Source organism: Ovis canadensis, chromosome 15 (assembly GCF_042477335.2).
Source record: "Ovis canadensis isolate MfBH-ARS-UI-01 breed Bighorn chromosome 15, ARS-UI_OviCan_v2, whole genome shotgun sequence".
Lineage (NCBI taxonomy): Eukaryota > Metazoa > Chordata > Mammalia > Artiodactyla > Bovidae > Ovis > Ovis canadensis.
The window spans coordinates 69,093,136-69,111,103 of NC_091259.1; the positions used below are offsets into that span (position 1 = coordinate 69,093,136).

The following is a 17,968-nucleotide window of genomic DNA, read 5'->3' on the forward strand; positions in this document are numbered from 1 at the left end:
TAAGACCATACTAATGTAGTGGGCTTAATTCAGTTGCATGCTTGTAATACCCAAGTTAAAGTTAAAAACTGAAACGTGAATAAGTTCGTAAACATAAAACCAGTAGCTCTGACTTTTCTTTTAAAGCTATCTCTATTATCACAACTTATTTAAAAGAAATTTCCTTGGGGAATTCCAAAACATCTATTTAACATCTACAATCTTTTGACGGAATCCTGGCAAAACAATGCCGTTGTTTTTATATATGATCTCAGAAGAGGAATAAATGGAAATGATATCAAGAGGTCATATAATTCTATAATTTATAAGCTTTGTAAAGCATCCATCTCCATTTTACCAAACACAGTCTTATATAAAACTAAATAAAAAGGTCTATCCCTAATGTCAAATGAAGTAAATGCAATTCAGATAAAGTTCATTAATGCTAAGAGGGATATTTGCTAAGAAATCTTAAAAATAAAGCTATTGCCAGGCGTAAAACATAACCACTGATGACATGATAACGATACCACTATAGTGACTTTTTTGAGCACTACAGATAATTTTAAATTAAGTCATAAATTATATATTATAAAACAAAACTTAACCAAGTATCATATCAAAACTTGAGTGAAAGTACTAAAATTTGAGTGAAAAACTTAAAGTTTTTACAACTGAGCAAAGTAAAAAGGTTTAGTTGGAAATGGCAAAGAGCCTAGATTTTTAAAATATCCCTAAATTTGGCATAATGTTGAAAGTCATAATGTTGATGACATAAACAATTTCAAGTGATCAGACATTTAGAGGCACTAAAAATGTTAATTTTTCACATTTACATTTAATATTTATTTTCATAAAATGTATTTTTCATCAATCTTGAATCATAAAGAAATTTTCAAAATCAAACAGTAATTCTTAAAGCATTATTCTCTCACAATACAAAGACCTCTTCAATCCAGTACAACTGTTCATATCTATTTAAATTTTAAATGTTTAGAACAATGGAAGAAAAAATAAATATGCCACAACTACTTTCTGAGCTTTTTCTTATCCCTAACATCCTCACTTTTAATAAAACTTAGAAAATGTTCGAGTTTCTTACTATTTGATTTAAATGGTGCTTTTATGGCACTGGAGAATTGTCTCAGGCTTTCTTAACTTTAAATAATTTTAAACTGTCAAATTAGTAGGATCAAACTGTTTAATAACAAATACATGATTGTAATTAAATTGGTGATTATTGTATATTATTGTATCTTAAAAATGAAATAATATTTCTGTTAAAATAATTTAGTCTGAAAAAATATATTTTATATCAGTTTTTATATATGATATTAGCTTAATAAAGAATGTTAAAAATAAGTTTGTATTTTTATTTTTCATATTTTTATTGTAAACAGCTTTATCTATGATCATTATTAATACCCTTTCTGGATACACTGACATTAATTAACTAGGAAACCAATCATGTTTTGAGAATGCAACTTTCTCACGGGAAGATGTCTCTTGCTAGTTCTGGATACCTTAGTTCAAGAATTTCTTCCAGTCAATACAAGCTGTTCTTTTCCTAACCAGACAGCAGGAGGTGCTGTGTGAACACTAAGACTACCATTCCCACCTCCCCTCCCCCTGCATACAGAGAATAATAGCATGATGCCTTCAAAATATTCATTTTTCAGCAGCCTGTGGTTTGAGATAATGCACCCAGTTCTAAACTGGAAACTCCCAGTTAGAAATGTAAACCCTACCCCTTATTTATGCATGCCCAATTTTTTAAGACCAAGTACAAAGACGATTCAAAAATTGTGTCAAATTGAGTTTCATTTTATAAACAGCAAAAATCATTCAGCTCTATAATAGGAATTCTACTTTAAGATAAATCAAAATCTTTCTAAGTAGTTGCAAAAAGTCAAAGTTTTCATACACATACCCCTTCTCCCATCACACACACACACATCCACATGCACACTCTCTCTCACTCTCTCAATCTTTATCTCTCTTTCTCTTTCTGTTTCACAATTATGAAATAGATATTTAGAAATCAAAGGACAAACTCTAGTTTAAACTACTTCAAAGACATTATTTCTATACTGGCAGGCCTGGAAATATACAAGTGAAACAAGTATAAATGAAGTAAGTTACTCAATGAAGTTAATTCACAATTTCATCTCCCAGAATATGACTGGTTATGTTTTAGCCCATCTTCTACAACATTAAGTATGATTTCATACTAGAAAAAACAGAAGGGGGAGGTCATTTAAAACTTCAAATGCTATAAGAGCTATTCATTTTCTTATTTAAAGTAACTGTCTATAGAATTTCCACATAAGGAGTTGCTTTAGTTTTGCACAGTATGCAGCAAGGAAAGATGACACATATGACATCCCACACCAAAAGATAGATACAATTAGCCCCATTATTGTTGTCTTTGAGATTACAGAAGAAGCATTTTGGCTCCCTAACGGGCACTAAGCTCACGAAATACATGTCACAGTTCTTTTATGACATGATGCCAATCATTGCCTCTATACAACCAAGTACATTTTAAAACATACAATAAAGCAGTTTTTAAAGAGGGATGACTCACCTGTTTAGAATATTTTTTTGCAGACTTTAATCGTTGGTACAAGGCCAAAAGAACTCCTTGGATGTACATCTTAGCTCCTGAGGGGCTGAAACCTTCTCCCTTAGAGACCCAAACTGGTCCCCGTAAAGGTGTGATGGAATTTTGCAGGCATTTTTCAAGCAGAGGAACTATACGAGAAAATAAGGGAAAATAAATTCTTTTGACCCAAACGAAATACACTGCCTGGAACACAGCCCCAGTGCCAGAGCTAACTCTTAACATCTATTATTTATATCTGACCTGGGTTAAGGCTTAGAGAGGCAATTCCTGCATTACTAGTGGCCACCATGAAGGATGTATTTATATTGAGACACCCCCCCATGCAAGACTCATAAGCTTTGTAAGCACACCTGAATAGTTCTGAAGTGTGCCTAACTAGCTGCACAGAGTGTCATGGTGTGCACTGATTGCCTTATCTTCTCATTTATCACAGATGAGTTGGAACCAACCTTGCTGAAATCTACTTGCATTGTCCTGATAAAATTGTACGATCCGTGTTGTTTCGGTATATAGCTTCCCATAGAGGAGTCTATATAACTAAAACATCACATCTGGGAATTATTCATAAAATATAATCCACACCTTGATAAACCATCCTATTCAAGTCTTTTCACTGCCATCGCTTAAATAACCCATACAACAGAGTGGTGAGGCTGTTTAAAAATAAGGGGGAGAATCTTAAGCAAGCATTTTATCATACATACCTTTTGTTTTTAAGCTTCTGGGACATAAGCTGGTCAAAGATTTAGGGATGCTATTCCAGTACACGGTTTGTAAACAGATAGAAGATATTTACTTGTGGGCCTGTATTGCAACATCCATATGGACTTGACAGACATGTTTATACACTTTTTCACCCAATTAGCTTATAAAATCTTTCTAGTGTAAAATAGGCAAATAACACAGCAGCTAGCTAACATTTTTCAAGATTTAATTTCCCACTGAAATGCCAAAACTAAAGAAACTTTAAAAATCTTAGGCACACTTGAGAATCCAGAAATATGAAAGGATATCATTTTTTTAACTTTGCCTTTAAGTGTATGCATGTGACATTACATAAACATACTAAATAACTATATGGCTTGGCGATCTTATTCTAATACATACTTCTACTGGAAAAGAAATTGGATTGATCACCAGCAAAGAAAATAGGTCCGTGCCATTGGTTATGTTATACGTTGCATATTTTATGCAGAGAGGCCTAGCATAGCAATCTGGAAATTGAATTACAATTAGGTTCAGCTGAGCTGCAGAGTGGCTGAGTTATGCAAATGGCCTTTGCTACTGGTATTCTGCTGATTTTTGCTCTTAGTAAAAAAGTTATGCCTTTTATGGCACTAAGTTCTGCAGCTATCTACCAAAGTGCAATTAAAATTCTTTCTAACATATTCATCACTAAAGGAAATGTTGTAAATAGAGTTTAAGATTTTCTAAGATTACTATAAATAAAGTTAAAAAGAAATCATGACCCAATGATTATTTAGAATCTTTAGATGTGTGCATGAAATTCATTCCCCAGCCTGAGAAACTAATTCCTGAAATTCACATATCAAAACTATTATCCTTCTGAAGCAATTTCTCTTCTCTATAAGTTTGATCACTATAGTTATCTCAAACTTTAAAAGAAATATATTAGGTCATATGTATTACTAAAGAAATAAAAAGAGAAGTGAACTTATTTATAGAATTTTAACTCTTCAACTTGGCTTAGAATTTTTCCTAAAGAAACCCAGTTTAAGAATCATCAAAGCTTTCAGTTAGCTACAAATTCATATATTACTGTGTTGAATTTTAATTTGTAAACTTTTAATTGATGCACCCATTGAACCTAGTACAGTTTTTGTACATGGAAAGGCATTACATAAATAGCTGTTAAATTGAAAAACAATTTTAAGTAATCCAATAAGCAAATAATAAACTTGAATGATTTACATCCAAGATTTAATCTTGAATTTAAATCTAAGAACACTTTATCACATTCTCTAGTCTTTATAGCTTTATTCATCCATGCTTTTCACAAAGTAACTTTCAAATTCTTTATGTCAGCCCAAAGGATTCCAAAGAAGAATTTAATATATTTTCTAACACAAAATTCTATACATTTTTTTCAGGGTTTTACCTTCCATAAGAATTTAAGAAAAAAAATACAGCTTATGAAAAAATACAAATTATATCAAAATGTAAGCAGTGTCAGAGTTGATATAGGATGGAAAAGAGCTCCCATGCTCCACATGATTTATGTAATTAGGAATACTATGGAAACCAGAAATAGCAAAGCAAAGAAAGCAGTATTCACAAGCAGGTTTTATAAGGGACTTCAGAATCTGCTCTGAACTTGTTGAATAATCTGTTCAGTATTCCAGAATCTCCCTGCTGGAAGCAGGGTCCTCATTATAACCACAAGAGCGCTAATAAAGGTTAGCCTCTGAACTGGGGATTAGAAGGCTCTTTTCTTTTTGGAAGCTGCAAACTAGTAACTTTGATGATCTTCTTGAAAAGGAAGACAAAGCACACCCCAAGAACAAACAATGTTTCCACTAACTAGGAAGGTACAGAAAACATAAGAAAATGATATGCCTAAGCACTTAGAAAGGAAGTATAAATAAGCCTAATATATTGGAAAAATAAAACTTATTAATCAGTTCAAATAAGAGAACTCTCCCTAAAATAGAAGACTTGGCCTAAGATGATAGTTTTGAAATATAATAGAATAATTAATTTTTTAAAAAAGAGAAAGTTGACTTTTCAACCCCAACCATAGATTTTAATATGAGAATTATTTATTAAGTATTTTAGTGGATATTCGTAATAGTCTATACCAAAAACTCATATCTGTTCTTAACCAATGGTTTTAACTCTTTTATGTTCAGTTCTTCTTTCTCTGTTTCTGAAGCAAAACTTCATTCTATTAAAGAGGACTATTGCATATAGATGTGCAGGAAATAAGGGCACTGATTTAGAAAGGACAATAGACACTTTTCAACACTGGAAAGAGCATAATCCTACATGTTGCTATGAGCTAGCAAAGCCCATTATAGACACTCAATGAAAAAATATGTCTTTCCCAGGAATGAACTCTGGGATATTATTTTGTATATAAACCATGAGTTTCTCTTTCAAATTCTACTCAGAAATATGACCTCATTCAAGAAGGTAGCTGGCTCATATTATCCTGTATTTCTTTAATATATATTTGTGCGCATAGCAAGAAATGAATAACATAGCATTTCTTCTTACATTTGAGGCCTTTATTACAAGTGTTCAACCTCTCTGCTCCTTTACAGAATCTTGCTTTCCTGTAATTTCAATAATTCTATTAAACAAGTCCTCAACATTTTTATTAGATACATGATTTGGAAATTAATCATTCCTTAAATCTATCAATAAGTATAATCAGTCAAATGTGATCATTCAGTTGGGATCATTTCCATCACTGTAAAGGTGAATATATATGGATGATATTTATCCATTTGTTATCCATTTTATTTATCCATTTATTCTCAAGTCATGACTATAAGCAAATTGAAATTAATCCAATTTCAATATGTGTGGAGTTGAAGATGTTGGGTAAATAGATCATGTGGTCAAAAGGAGTAACTTCACTGCTCAGAGCAAGTACTAAGTATTATGAGTAAATGGGTCATATGATTAAAAGTAGTAGCTATATTAATTTCATAGCTATTAACATGCTATTCTATTTCCCTTGCATTTCTTCCCCCCATTTTTCCCACCTGTTAATATATCCTTGTCTTCCAAGGCTCATAGGAATTGTCATTTCCTCTGGCAAAATTTCCCAAGTTGTTAAATTGTTCTATCCTCTACCTTTCCCAGACCATTGTTTATATTTTATTTTTCCTTTATTGATTTGCATTGGTCCTCATATTCTCCACTCACTACTTTCATTCTCCAGTAAATCACAAAAACTTTGGAGTTTGAAGGCATGGTGTTTTTCAATTTGATAAAAGCAGCACCCAATAACTATCTACTGGATAAATAAATAGCACGTTTGGATATACTGTGGGCAGTCTTTTAGGTAACTTTTAAGATCATGAGTACAACTGTACATAATCATTGTGAATCTGTAACTTTCTGTGACCAAATGAAAATTTGATAAATACAAATATACCAGAATTTTAAAGCATAATTAAAGTATGCACAATAGTTTTATTTTAAACTCTCTTATAAAATGATCTTGAACACTAAAGAAGAAAATAAACATAGAAGAAAAACAATACAATTTTGGCAATGAAGCATTAACTAGCCAGGAGAAAGGGCTTCCCAGGTGGCACAATGGTAAAGAATCCACCTGCTTATGTAAGAGATGCAAGAGACACGGGTTCGATCCTTGGGTCAGGAAGATCCCCTGAAGTAGGAAATGGCAACCCACTTCAGTATTCTTGCTTGGAAAATTCCATGGACAGAGGAGACTGGCGGGCTACAGTCCATGAGGTCACAGATTCGGACATGACTGAGTACACATCACACACACACACACACACACACACACACACACACACAGCCAGGAGAAGACCAGAGCTGGATATTTTAAAAGTCCTGGAAAATCCTTAATCATGCTACTATGGGAAAAGGCACACAATAAAACTTAAATAACAGAGCAATAAAATATTAGATTAAGGTCAAAATAGCTATTTTAAATAATAAGGGTAATTCCTTCTAAGAACTCCAAACACTATGAGTTCATAAGCTATTCATGAGAAACGAAACTGTTCAACCTTCAAGAGGACCTATATATCACAGATAAGAAGCTTAAGCTTATTTGGATTCATGATGGACACAGTACAAGAATTTTTGACAAGGAGCCAAAAATTCCTCTACAGATAAACCTTACTACGAAGACACAGACTGGAATGTCCTGTCAATTTCTATACCTAGGGAATATATGTCTCTCTCCAAAAGCAACACCTGACATTTAAAGAGACACTTGGCACATTCCATTTGAATCTACTGTAGAAAGCTAAAAAGAGGATTTTTTTCAATCAATATATTTTCAAAAAGCATTGGAAATAAGTGCTTTAGTAGCTTGCTTCCAATTAAAAAGTAAAATTCATGCCAATTAAATACCCAGAATCATAAGTTTCACATTTCAGTCAGAGTACCTGAGACTGTGAAAAAAAAAGACAGTGCCCAAAGCATACTTATCCATAGAAAAACTATTATATGCTACTTGGCAGGAAATTTCAGATCTCAGTTCTCAAAAATACTCACTATTGTTAGCAGGACATCATTTGGAAATTTCCCATTAATTCAATTGAAAATGTTTGTTAAGAAAGTTGATCTAAAAACTCTTTTTTGTATGATGCAAGGTGAGTTCTTAAAAGATACTCAGAACTGACAGCTTCCCATCCAGGAAGCAGGCCTGGAGGGAGTCTGAGCTAGTGCCAAGGTATGTATGTGTTTTACTGCTCGTTATCCAGCTTTATGTAATAGCTGGAAAGCTCCTGGTCCAAGAACAACCAGAAGATGCCACTCAAAAGCATGGTCTGCTGGGAAGATTGAATGATGGAGGGCATACTTTGAATGATTTACATCAGTATATTTTTATTCAAACAAAACCAAACCAACAGCTGCTGTGTACTTTTGTTTACATGCTATATGTCAAATTTTATTGTCCCCAAGGTACTCATGAGAAAAGATTTAGCAGTTGTTTTCTTAAATACCAATGCCTACCCAAATTTGGATTTTTCCTCCACTGAACAAAATGACAAGCACACGATTGCTATACTTAGAGCAATCTTTCACAGCTGCTTTAGTTTTTCAGTGATCCTATTAAACTGACGGCATATTGCCTGTGGGGTCTACAGTGTTACAATACTGCTTGCTGTAAGAGACATTGATTTGTATGATAGGATCAAACAGAACAAGGATGTATTTGGGGGGGGGGAGCAGAGAATTTCATAGGTCGTATTGGTTTTACCCGGGTAAAATTTAATTCAGACATTGTGACCTTTATGGAACACCTGGTTATTTTAATTGTTGGTATGTGGGTGAATGGTGACACTGGGGCTTGGAAGTATGAAATCTTAGGAAGTCTCCTCTGTTTTGAAAATGCAGCCTGAGTCATGTCTTTTCTTAAACTGAACGAAGTAGCTGTGCATTAAATATGCTGGCACATCTTCTGCTTGAGCAAGTGGACCGAAATGGTGTGAATTGTTAATGCCTTGCTGCTTTGGTTCACGGCTTGTGATTGATCATTTGTAACTATATCTACTCCTTGTTCCATGAAATCAAGTATGGAGTAATGGGTTCATCAGATTTTGGGGTTAAATTGAGAGTGAAGAGGTACTGTGTGTGGAAATAAGAGTTGCCATGTTCAGGGCTGGCCTTGTAACAGCATGGAATCTAAAGGCGATATTCAAAACCACTTCACTCATCATACGCTTACTGATTCTGAATAGGGCCCATTTGCAGGGGACATTTGGTAGTTTTCCAATACGCTTTATGCCTCTTTCTACTTCCACCACCATGCACATCTTTTTTTCATACATCCCCAGTAGCACATTGGTAGAACAGGTCAGCATACACAATTCATTCATTTAAATAACTTGATTTATACAAGAAGAAGTAAGCTGGGACTCTATTGTTTCAGTCTTGTTTTTCCCCTCAACAGAAATAATAGTGTATGTGTCTTTGAAAATACAAGTATTTTGTGGATTCAATTTCTTGAGCACCTAAAATATTTGGTATTTAGTAATAATCTAAAATAACTTAATTGAACTGATATGCATACAATTAAGATTACTTTAAGAAATGTTAAGAATTAATCATATCTAATATATCTAATCTATTTTCATGTGGTTATGGTCTATACCAATACATAATAATTGAATATATAAGACCTGCTTTTGTAAACTTTAAAGCTCTGCACAAAAATTTAAAGTACTGTCTTAGGATTAGTTTGTGAAAGTACAATGCTTGGAACTTAATAAATAAAATCAACAAAAATGAGAAGTAAAGACCTTTAGAAATGTCATTATATAATTGCTTGCTGTAATAACTGATACTTTTTAGACATTATTACTTGTAATTTCTATTACTATTCAGAAAAGCTTAATCCAAATGGTGTTAACTGAGGCACCAATTAACTGCTGACCCAGTAAGAACAGATGTAATAAAAACATAATAAAATTTAGGAACAAAATCAAATACATGTAAGTAACATTCAAAAGCAAGCTAATTGTAAAATGTCTCAAACTTGTACTATTACATTATAAAGTAACAACTAACATAAATTTTTTTTTAATGTGGCTGGACCTTTTTTCTTTTTTTTTCAGTCTCAAAAGAAGGAATAATACTACTAATACCTGGCACACACATACCCTAATTCAGAGAGACCTAGGAGTCAGAAAATGTGGATAAAATGGTTTTAGTCTCCTTGGCTCAAATGCAAGGCCAATACATTATTTACATTTAAGTCTTTCACTTAGGGTGTAAAATACATGTGTGTCATAAAAATTTACATTCTAAATGTGATAAACTGAAAAGTCTTCATAGTTACAGCAATTATAATGGAGGACTCCCTTTTGACATTTCCCTATGTTTGTTTCACAAAAGTAGAATCTTCTATAATAAGCACTTTACATATTTTGCCTATTCTTTCACCTCTCTTCTCAAAATGCTAAGAAGGAAAAAACCAATCACTGCTGAGTTTTTCACACAGAGACCTCTTTAAACAATTGTTTTACAGCTGTGCTGTGCTTAGTCACTCAGTCCTGTCCAACTCTTTGAGACCCCATGAACTGCAGACTGTCAGGCTCCTCTGTCCATGGGGATTCTCCAGACAAGAATACTGGAGTGGGTTGCCATGACCTCCTCCAGGGGATCTTCCCAACCCCAAGGATCGAACGCAGCTCTCCCGCACTGCAGGCAGATTCTTTATCGACTGAGCTATCAAGTTTTACAGAATGTACTAACAATTAGACTACTTGTTTTCTTTGACAATTATACTTGTTACAACTTTTTTTATAAAGAACTTCTAGGATCTTGGACAAATCATTAGAGTTAGATACAGATTTTGGTGTTAGAGCGCAAAGACCCAGAAATAAGATATAAAAACCAGAAGCTAAAAAGATAAACTCGAGAAAGGAGAAAAATCAAAGATTTCGTTTAAAAAATCACATAAATACTGAAGAAAGTTTAGCCCAACAACACCTAGGAGCGATGATCATATATTCACAACTATAAAAGACAGTCTATGTTTTAAAGACTTCAAAAGGGACTTTTCTGACATATTAGAGTCTATGAGCAGATTAGACTGCTTTGTGAATGTTCATATCACACAATTGTGCATTCACATATTTAATAAAAGATGACAGTGATCCAATTATAATGGGAGTTCTCCAACTGCCACTAAAAAAAGTTTCAAAAATCAAGCTTTGACAAAATTCTTAATATTATCTATAGATAAATAGCAGAAATATAAATCAGTAATTAGTAAACACTTCTATATTTTGCTTTGTTTTGTTTTGTTTTGGCCACGCCACTGGGTCCATGGCAGTGAAAACCCAGAATCCTAACCATTAGGCCACCAAGCAACTCCCAGCAATTTTTGTTATTGTCAAGCAATGAGAGTAGCTAGTTCAAGTTCAATGTCTGGAAGTCATTAGAGGACACTGAGGGCCATATCTAAGATACCTTGGAATCAAAGCAAAGTCAGAGAGCACAGTCCCAAGGAAGCCCTGAGGATTTCTTTTGAAATGGCATCTTTCTTACACAAAAGGGCTCTTAACTGGCTGCCTTTGTATATTTTAATCTAGAGAAACTCCAGGGCTGATTAATAACCATCAGCATTAGGCATGCTTCTCCAGAAAGAAACCTAAATTTTTATATTTCATAAAATTTGAGAAGTAAGGGTAAATGGTAAGGGGACTCATGGCAAATATAATTAATTTTAAAGAAGACATTATAATCATAAAGTTGATCTTTATCCCCTGAAAATTTCTAGGACAGATTATAAAATGGTTTGTGAACACTTAGAAAAATAAACAGTAATTAATCATCAGGACCCAACATGGGATAACTTGCATGAAAGTGAAGTGACAGTGAAAGTCATTCAGTCATGTCCAACCTTTTGTGACCCATGGACCATAGCTCAACAAGCAAGAATACTGGAATGGGTTGCCATTTCCTTCTTCAGGGGATCTCCCTGACCCAGGGATCGAACCTGGGTATCATGCATTGAAGGCAGATTCTTTACTGGCTGAGCCACTAGGGAAGCCTAACAAATACTTAATGAGCAGAGAGGGAGACTCATGGGGAAATTCCTTACATGGGGCTTGCCCTTTCTAATAGCAGCATAGAAACATTATTTCTTCCAGTGGAGCGTAGATCTCAATAGACTGTGGCTACACCTATTGTCTTTAAGCAAAATATTACTAAGTCTGTGTGTTCCTTCCCAGATAAATGGGTGTATCTAAAACAAGGCAGGAGAACCCAGAAGGTCTGCAAACCTCCTGTTTAATTAAGTCCTTTATTTAAAATTCATGTGGGAGGAGACATGGGTAAGCCTATGGCTGATTCATGTTGCTGTTTCGTAGAAACCAATGCAATACTATAAAGCAATTATCCTTCAAATAAAAACAAATAAAAAAACAAAATTCATGATTGCTTTCTTTTTATGTATATATATTTATTTATTTTAATTGGAGGTTCATTACTTTACAATATTGTATCGGTTTTACCATACATCAACATGAATCTAATTGCTTTCTTTTGGAATTTCTCTATAAAAATGATAGAGCAATATGTCACTTAGTATCCAAAACAAAAGAAAATTATAAGTGAATGCTTCCCTAGCTTGCAATTTCTTTCACAGAAAAGGTAGTATTAATATAAGGAATCAGAATGAATACACACATACAGTTGTCCCTGTATGGGGCTTGATTGTAGGCTGCAGGCTATATATCTTTCTGAATTACCTACTTTTAACTAAGAAAGCTATGCCATTTTACAGGACCCAGACCATCTGGACTGTTGTAGAATTACACATTTAGAGAGCAGGAGAAATACTAGCAACAAAGGTGCAGTACTAGGCATTTTTAGGGCATAAAAGAAGAGGGGAGCATTTTGACTAGGCTCTCTCAATGTCCTGAAATTTCCATTTCATCAAAAGGAATCAAAGTACAATGCTTCACCAAGAAGTGCATCATCCCCAAATTTTATAATTATATATAAAGTAATTCTATAATATATATAATTTTAAAAATAATTTTATAATACTTATATTTACACTATTTTAAAATACTTCATCTATATTATTTAGACCTGGGTTAAATGTGGGAATAGAGAAGACTACAAAATCTCTGTTCTCATGGATCTTACAGTCTAGGGGATAGATTGATATTAAATAATTCCTCAAGCATCTTTATTAATTATAGTTGTGACAATTACTAGACACAGGGTGCTATTAATGTAACAGAGATACCTGTCCTAGATAAGGGGGGAAGTGGGACAGGAGCAAGGCAATGTTGGGAAAGGTATTTGAGGAAGAAATGTTTAAAATAAGACCTTAAGAAGAGTAGGCAATACCTTGCAAGGAAGATAGGGACAGAGAATCCAGGCAGAGGAAACATATGGGAAGGTTCTGGGGCATGAAGGAGTATCAGGTGTTTGAGGAACAGAAACAAGAAAATAAAGTGACTTGAGTGCAGAGATGAGGGGCTCAGTACTACATGGGAAGCTGGAGAAGCTAGGTAGGGACCAAATCATGAAGGCCCCTCAGGTCACAGTAAAAATTTAAGCACTGATTCAATATGATCAGTTATGACAGACTAAACTCACTTTTAAAAATAATGTTACTAGAGTGAGGCAATTAGAAAACTTGTGTTTACATTGGGGTTAGATAAACCTGTAAATTCATAACTAAATGAAAAGTCATACCCAGGAAGATTAATAGAAATCTGAAGCATAGACTCTGTTATCATGTTAAAGATCTCTGTCCCTAATTATTGCCTACTGGTGGCTCAGATGATAAAGAATCTGCCTGCAGTACGGGATCCCTGGGTTGGGAAGATTTCCTGGAGACGTCGTGGCAATCCACTCCAATAATCTTGCCTGGAGAATCCACATGGACAGAGAAGCCTCGCAGGCTACAGTCCATGGGGTCGCAAAGAGTTGGACACAACTGAGTGGCTAAGCACAGCACAACATTTTAATCAATAATTTAGACAGTGAAAACAAAAATGAGAGAAATTGTTAATCCCAGGCTCACAGATTAAATATCTGAAAAATCTTATAAGGCTAACCTACTAAATAAAATTCTTATAAGCAGAAATTTAGTAGGTATCAATGTATAAAGTTCTGTTCACATATCTACAAAATCAGCAGTACAAGCACAGGATGAGGAAGTAGCTTAGAAGCAAATTGTGAGCAAAAATTGAGGGATTTAGTTGCCTTTAAGTTCAATTTAGCTCAACAATATAATTTATGTAAAAGAAATAATAATGTAATTGTAGGTTAAATAATGACCTGAAGAAAAAGAGAAGGTGGGGCTACTCATCATCGACTGACCTGAAAAATCATGTACAATGTGGGGTTACAAGAAGAGGAATACCAAAAAAACTAAACAGAACAGAGAAGAGTAACCAGGATGGTTAGAGGTCAGAGAAATAGTTGGAGAGATTGGAGATACTTAACCTGGAAAAGATTTAAATCACACATGTTCAAATATTTGAAAGGCAGTCACAGATTGGGAATTAATCTGCATCATTTAACTCCAGAAGACAAAATCAAGACTGATGGTAAAAGTGTAAGAATAGATTTCAGTTAGCTATTCTATTTTTTAAATTAAATTATAGCTGTCAGAAATGGAAAAAGCAGTGACAAGATGGACACTTATTGAAAATGACTTAGAGGAAACCATGGCAAAGTGAGGCTTTGGTGACGACCAAAGAAGCTTCTAACGCTGATATCCAAAGTAAATCAATCGACATTTTGGAAAAAGATATCAAAAAATACAGTCATTTTCATTTGTTTTTACACTGTACAATGCATCTAGTAATGCATTTGCATCTCCAAGCTTTTAAAGTTCTATGAAAAATGGCAAAATACTACTCAGAGTAGTGGAAAATCATTAAGTCACAGCACTGAGAACTACCAGCAAAAAGTGGTTAATAGTGGATAATCTGTTGCAAATGCAACTCAAAAAGGAATTTTTAAATTTTAATTCACTAAGCCATTTAAAAAGTATTTTTCATCACTTACTATAACAAAGATCATATTTAGCAATTATTATTTAAATATTAAATTTTCAAGGGTCTATTACATGCTCAGTCTTATTGTAGATATTACAAGATTTTTAGAGGTTTTGGGTGGTTTTTTTTTTTTTTAAGTGTAAGACAAAATCTCTCTTTAGTTAAAGAGGTAAGTCCTCTGCATGACAGATATACTATATAAACATACATTATGACACATGGTACAGACATACGGTATCAAAAAAGTTATGATGAAGAGGTATTAGTAAACAAAATAGAGTGGGATTTAAGTAATACTTTAAAACTTTGCAAACTGACACCTTGATTGAAGCTTTGTAACAGATCCAGTCAGAAGACCCAGATAAACCATGCCTGAATTCCTGACCCAAAAATCCATGACAAAATACATGTTTATTGCTTCAACTTGCTCAGTTTTGGGGTAATTTGCTATATAGCAATTGATAACTAATATCAATTTTGGTGGTTTTCTCTGGCTCAGATGGTAAAGAATCTGCCTGCCATGTAGGAAGACCTGGGTTCGATCCCTGAGTTGGAAAGATCCCCTGGAGAACGAAATGGCAACCCACTCTAGTATTCTTTCCTGAAGAATTGCTAGACAGAGGAGCCTGGTGGGCTACAATCCATGAAGTCACAAAGAGTTAGACACAAGTCAGCAATTAACACATACCAATTTTGGTTAACAGATAGTGTTGTATATTCTATGAGGAAGCAAAATATTTTTTGCCCTTCCCCCAATAAAAATTATACCTCTCATCTTATTCATGTCAGGCCTAGTCCTATGACTTGCAGTGCCCTTCCCTGTTGAACGATTATATATATTCCCACACTGCTGAATTAAGGAGATAGCATGTGAATTGCAGGTGGCTAGACAGTAAAGAATCCATCTGTAATGTGGGAGACCTGGGTTTGATCCCTGGGTCTGGAAGACTGCCTGGAGAGGGAATGACCGCCCAAACCAGTATTCCTGCCTAGAAAATTCTATGCACAGAGAAGACTGATGGGCTACAGGACATAGAACACAACTGAGTAACCAACACTGTCACTTTTTCCAACATGTGAAGTGCCTTGATGTAAGCTAGCAGAGGTGCAATCAACCCACAATGACATGTGGGATAAGTGAAAAATACACCTTTCCTTAAACCACCGAGTGTTTTGGAGTTGTTTGTTACCAGAAAGTCATATAATACATCCTGACTGATACAAATTGCTGAATTTTGAATAAAATGGAGAAGAGTAGAAAGATTACTGAGTGGGCATAAAACAATACAAGCAAAAGTAAGGAAGCTGGGCATTGCAAGAGTAATTGCATGTCTATGACTTAGAAGGGACTGATCTAGCTGTGATGGAAGGTGCCTACTGGGAGCTGTGAGATGTGGTGCTTTAGTTGGATGGGTAAGGCAAGATCACACAATAATTGTACTTAAATGTCAGGATACAGAGTGTACAGACTGTCTAGCTATGTCAAGTTTTGAGGAAAAAAAAGAAAAAGAGGGATATTTTAGGAAGATCACTCTTTGACAACACAAGAGGATTGGAACTTCAGCTTCAGCATAAGTCCTCCGAATGAATATTCAGGGTTGATTTCCTTTAGGATTGACTGGTTTGATCTCTTTGCAGTCCAAGGGACTTTCAAGTATCTTCTCCAACACCACAGTTTGAAAGTATCAATTCTTCAATGCTCAGCCTTCTTTATGGATCAATTCTCATATCCATACATGACTACTGGAAAGACTTAGACAGACCTTCGTCAGCAAAGTGGTATCTCTGCTTTTTAATATGCTCTCTAGGTTCGTTGTAGCTTTCCTTCCAAGTAGCAAGTGTCTTTTAATTTCATGGCTGCAGTCACCATTGGCAGTGATTTTGGAGCCCAAAAATATAAAATCTGTCACTGCTTCCTCTTTTTCCCCTTCAATTTGCCATGAAGTGATGGGACCAGATGCCATGATCTTAGTTTTTTTAATAGGCCTTGGCAAACACCATTCTGCTATCTCTACGAATTTAGCTATTCTAGATATTTTAAATGTAAATTGAATCATGTAATATGGTACTTGTCTTATTTTTTAAACTTAGCATAATGTTTTCAAGGTTTATCCATGTTATAGAATTATCAGTACTTCATTCTTTTTCATGGTTGAATAATATTCCATCATGTATTGTGGAATAATATATCACAATGTATTTCTGCATCTATCTTTTCAGATGTTTGGATGTTTTTGCATGTAGATGTTTGGTTTCCACCTTTTAGCCGTTATCTGTAGTGCTGCTATGAATATGTATGCACAGGTTAATGTTTGATTTTCTGTTTTTAATTCTTTTGGGGTATATACCTAGGAGTAAAGTTGCAGTGTCATATGGTAATTCTATGTTTACCTTTTAAAGGAACCACTAAATCATTTTCCAAAGTGGCTGAACCATTTCATGTTCCCAATGTCCAGAGTTTCCAATTTCTTCATGTTCACAAACTTAGTTTCCACTTTGTCTGTGCGTAATTTTATTTTATAGCCATTACTAGTTTATATAAAGTGTTAATTCATTGTAGGTTTGATTTGCATTTCCCTTATGACTAAGGGTGTTGATGTGTTTGTTGGCTGTTTGTCTATATTCTTTAGGAAAATGTCTATTTAATTCCTTTCAGTTCAGTTCAATTCAGTTGCTCAGTTGTGTCTGACTCTTTACGACCCCATGAACTGCAGCATGCCAGGCCTCCCTGTCCATCACCAACTCCCGGAGTCCACCCAAACCCATGTCCATTCAGTCGGTGATACAATCTCACTCTCTGTCATCCCCTTTTCCTCCTGCCCTCAATCTTTCCCAGCATCAAGGTCTTTTCAAATGAGTCAGCTCGTCACGTCAGGTGGCCAAAGTATTGGAGTTTCAGCTTCAACATCAGACCTTCCAATGAACACTCAGGACTTATCTCCTTTAGGATGGACTGGCTGGATCTCCTTGCAGTCCAGGGGACTCTCAAGAGTCTTCTCCAACACCACAGTTCAAAAGCATCAGTTCTTCTGTTCTCAGCTTTCTTTATAGTCCAACTCTCACATCTATACATGACTACTGGAAAAACCATAGCCTTGACTAGATGGACCTTTGTTGGCAAAGTAATGTCTCTGCTTTTTAATATGCTATCTAG

At 34.7% G+C, this 17,968-nt stretch overlaps 1 protein-coding gene across 2 annotated transcripts in view; it reads right to left on the reverse strand.

The window, feature by feature from the left end:
- The window catches only part of DCDC1 (doublecortin domain containing 1), a 482,101-nt gene that overhangs the window by 359,633 nt on the left and 104,500 nt on the right, over window positions 1-17,968 (reverse strand). For both annotated transcript variants that reach the window (XM_069554647.1, XM_069554648.1), the window contains exon 8: window positions 2,567-2,733. In XM_069554647.1, coding sequence (XP_069410748.1) covers window positions 2,567-2,733 — 167 coding nt within the window. The remainder of the gene's footprint in view (window positions 1-2,566; window positions 2,734-17,968) is intronic.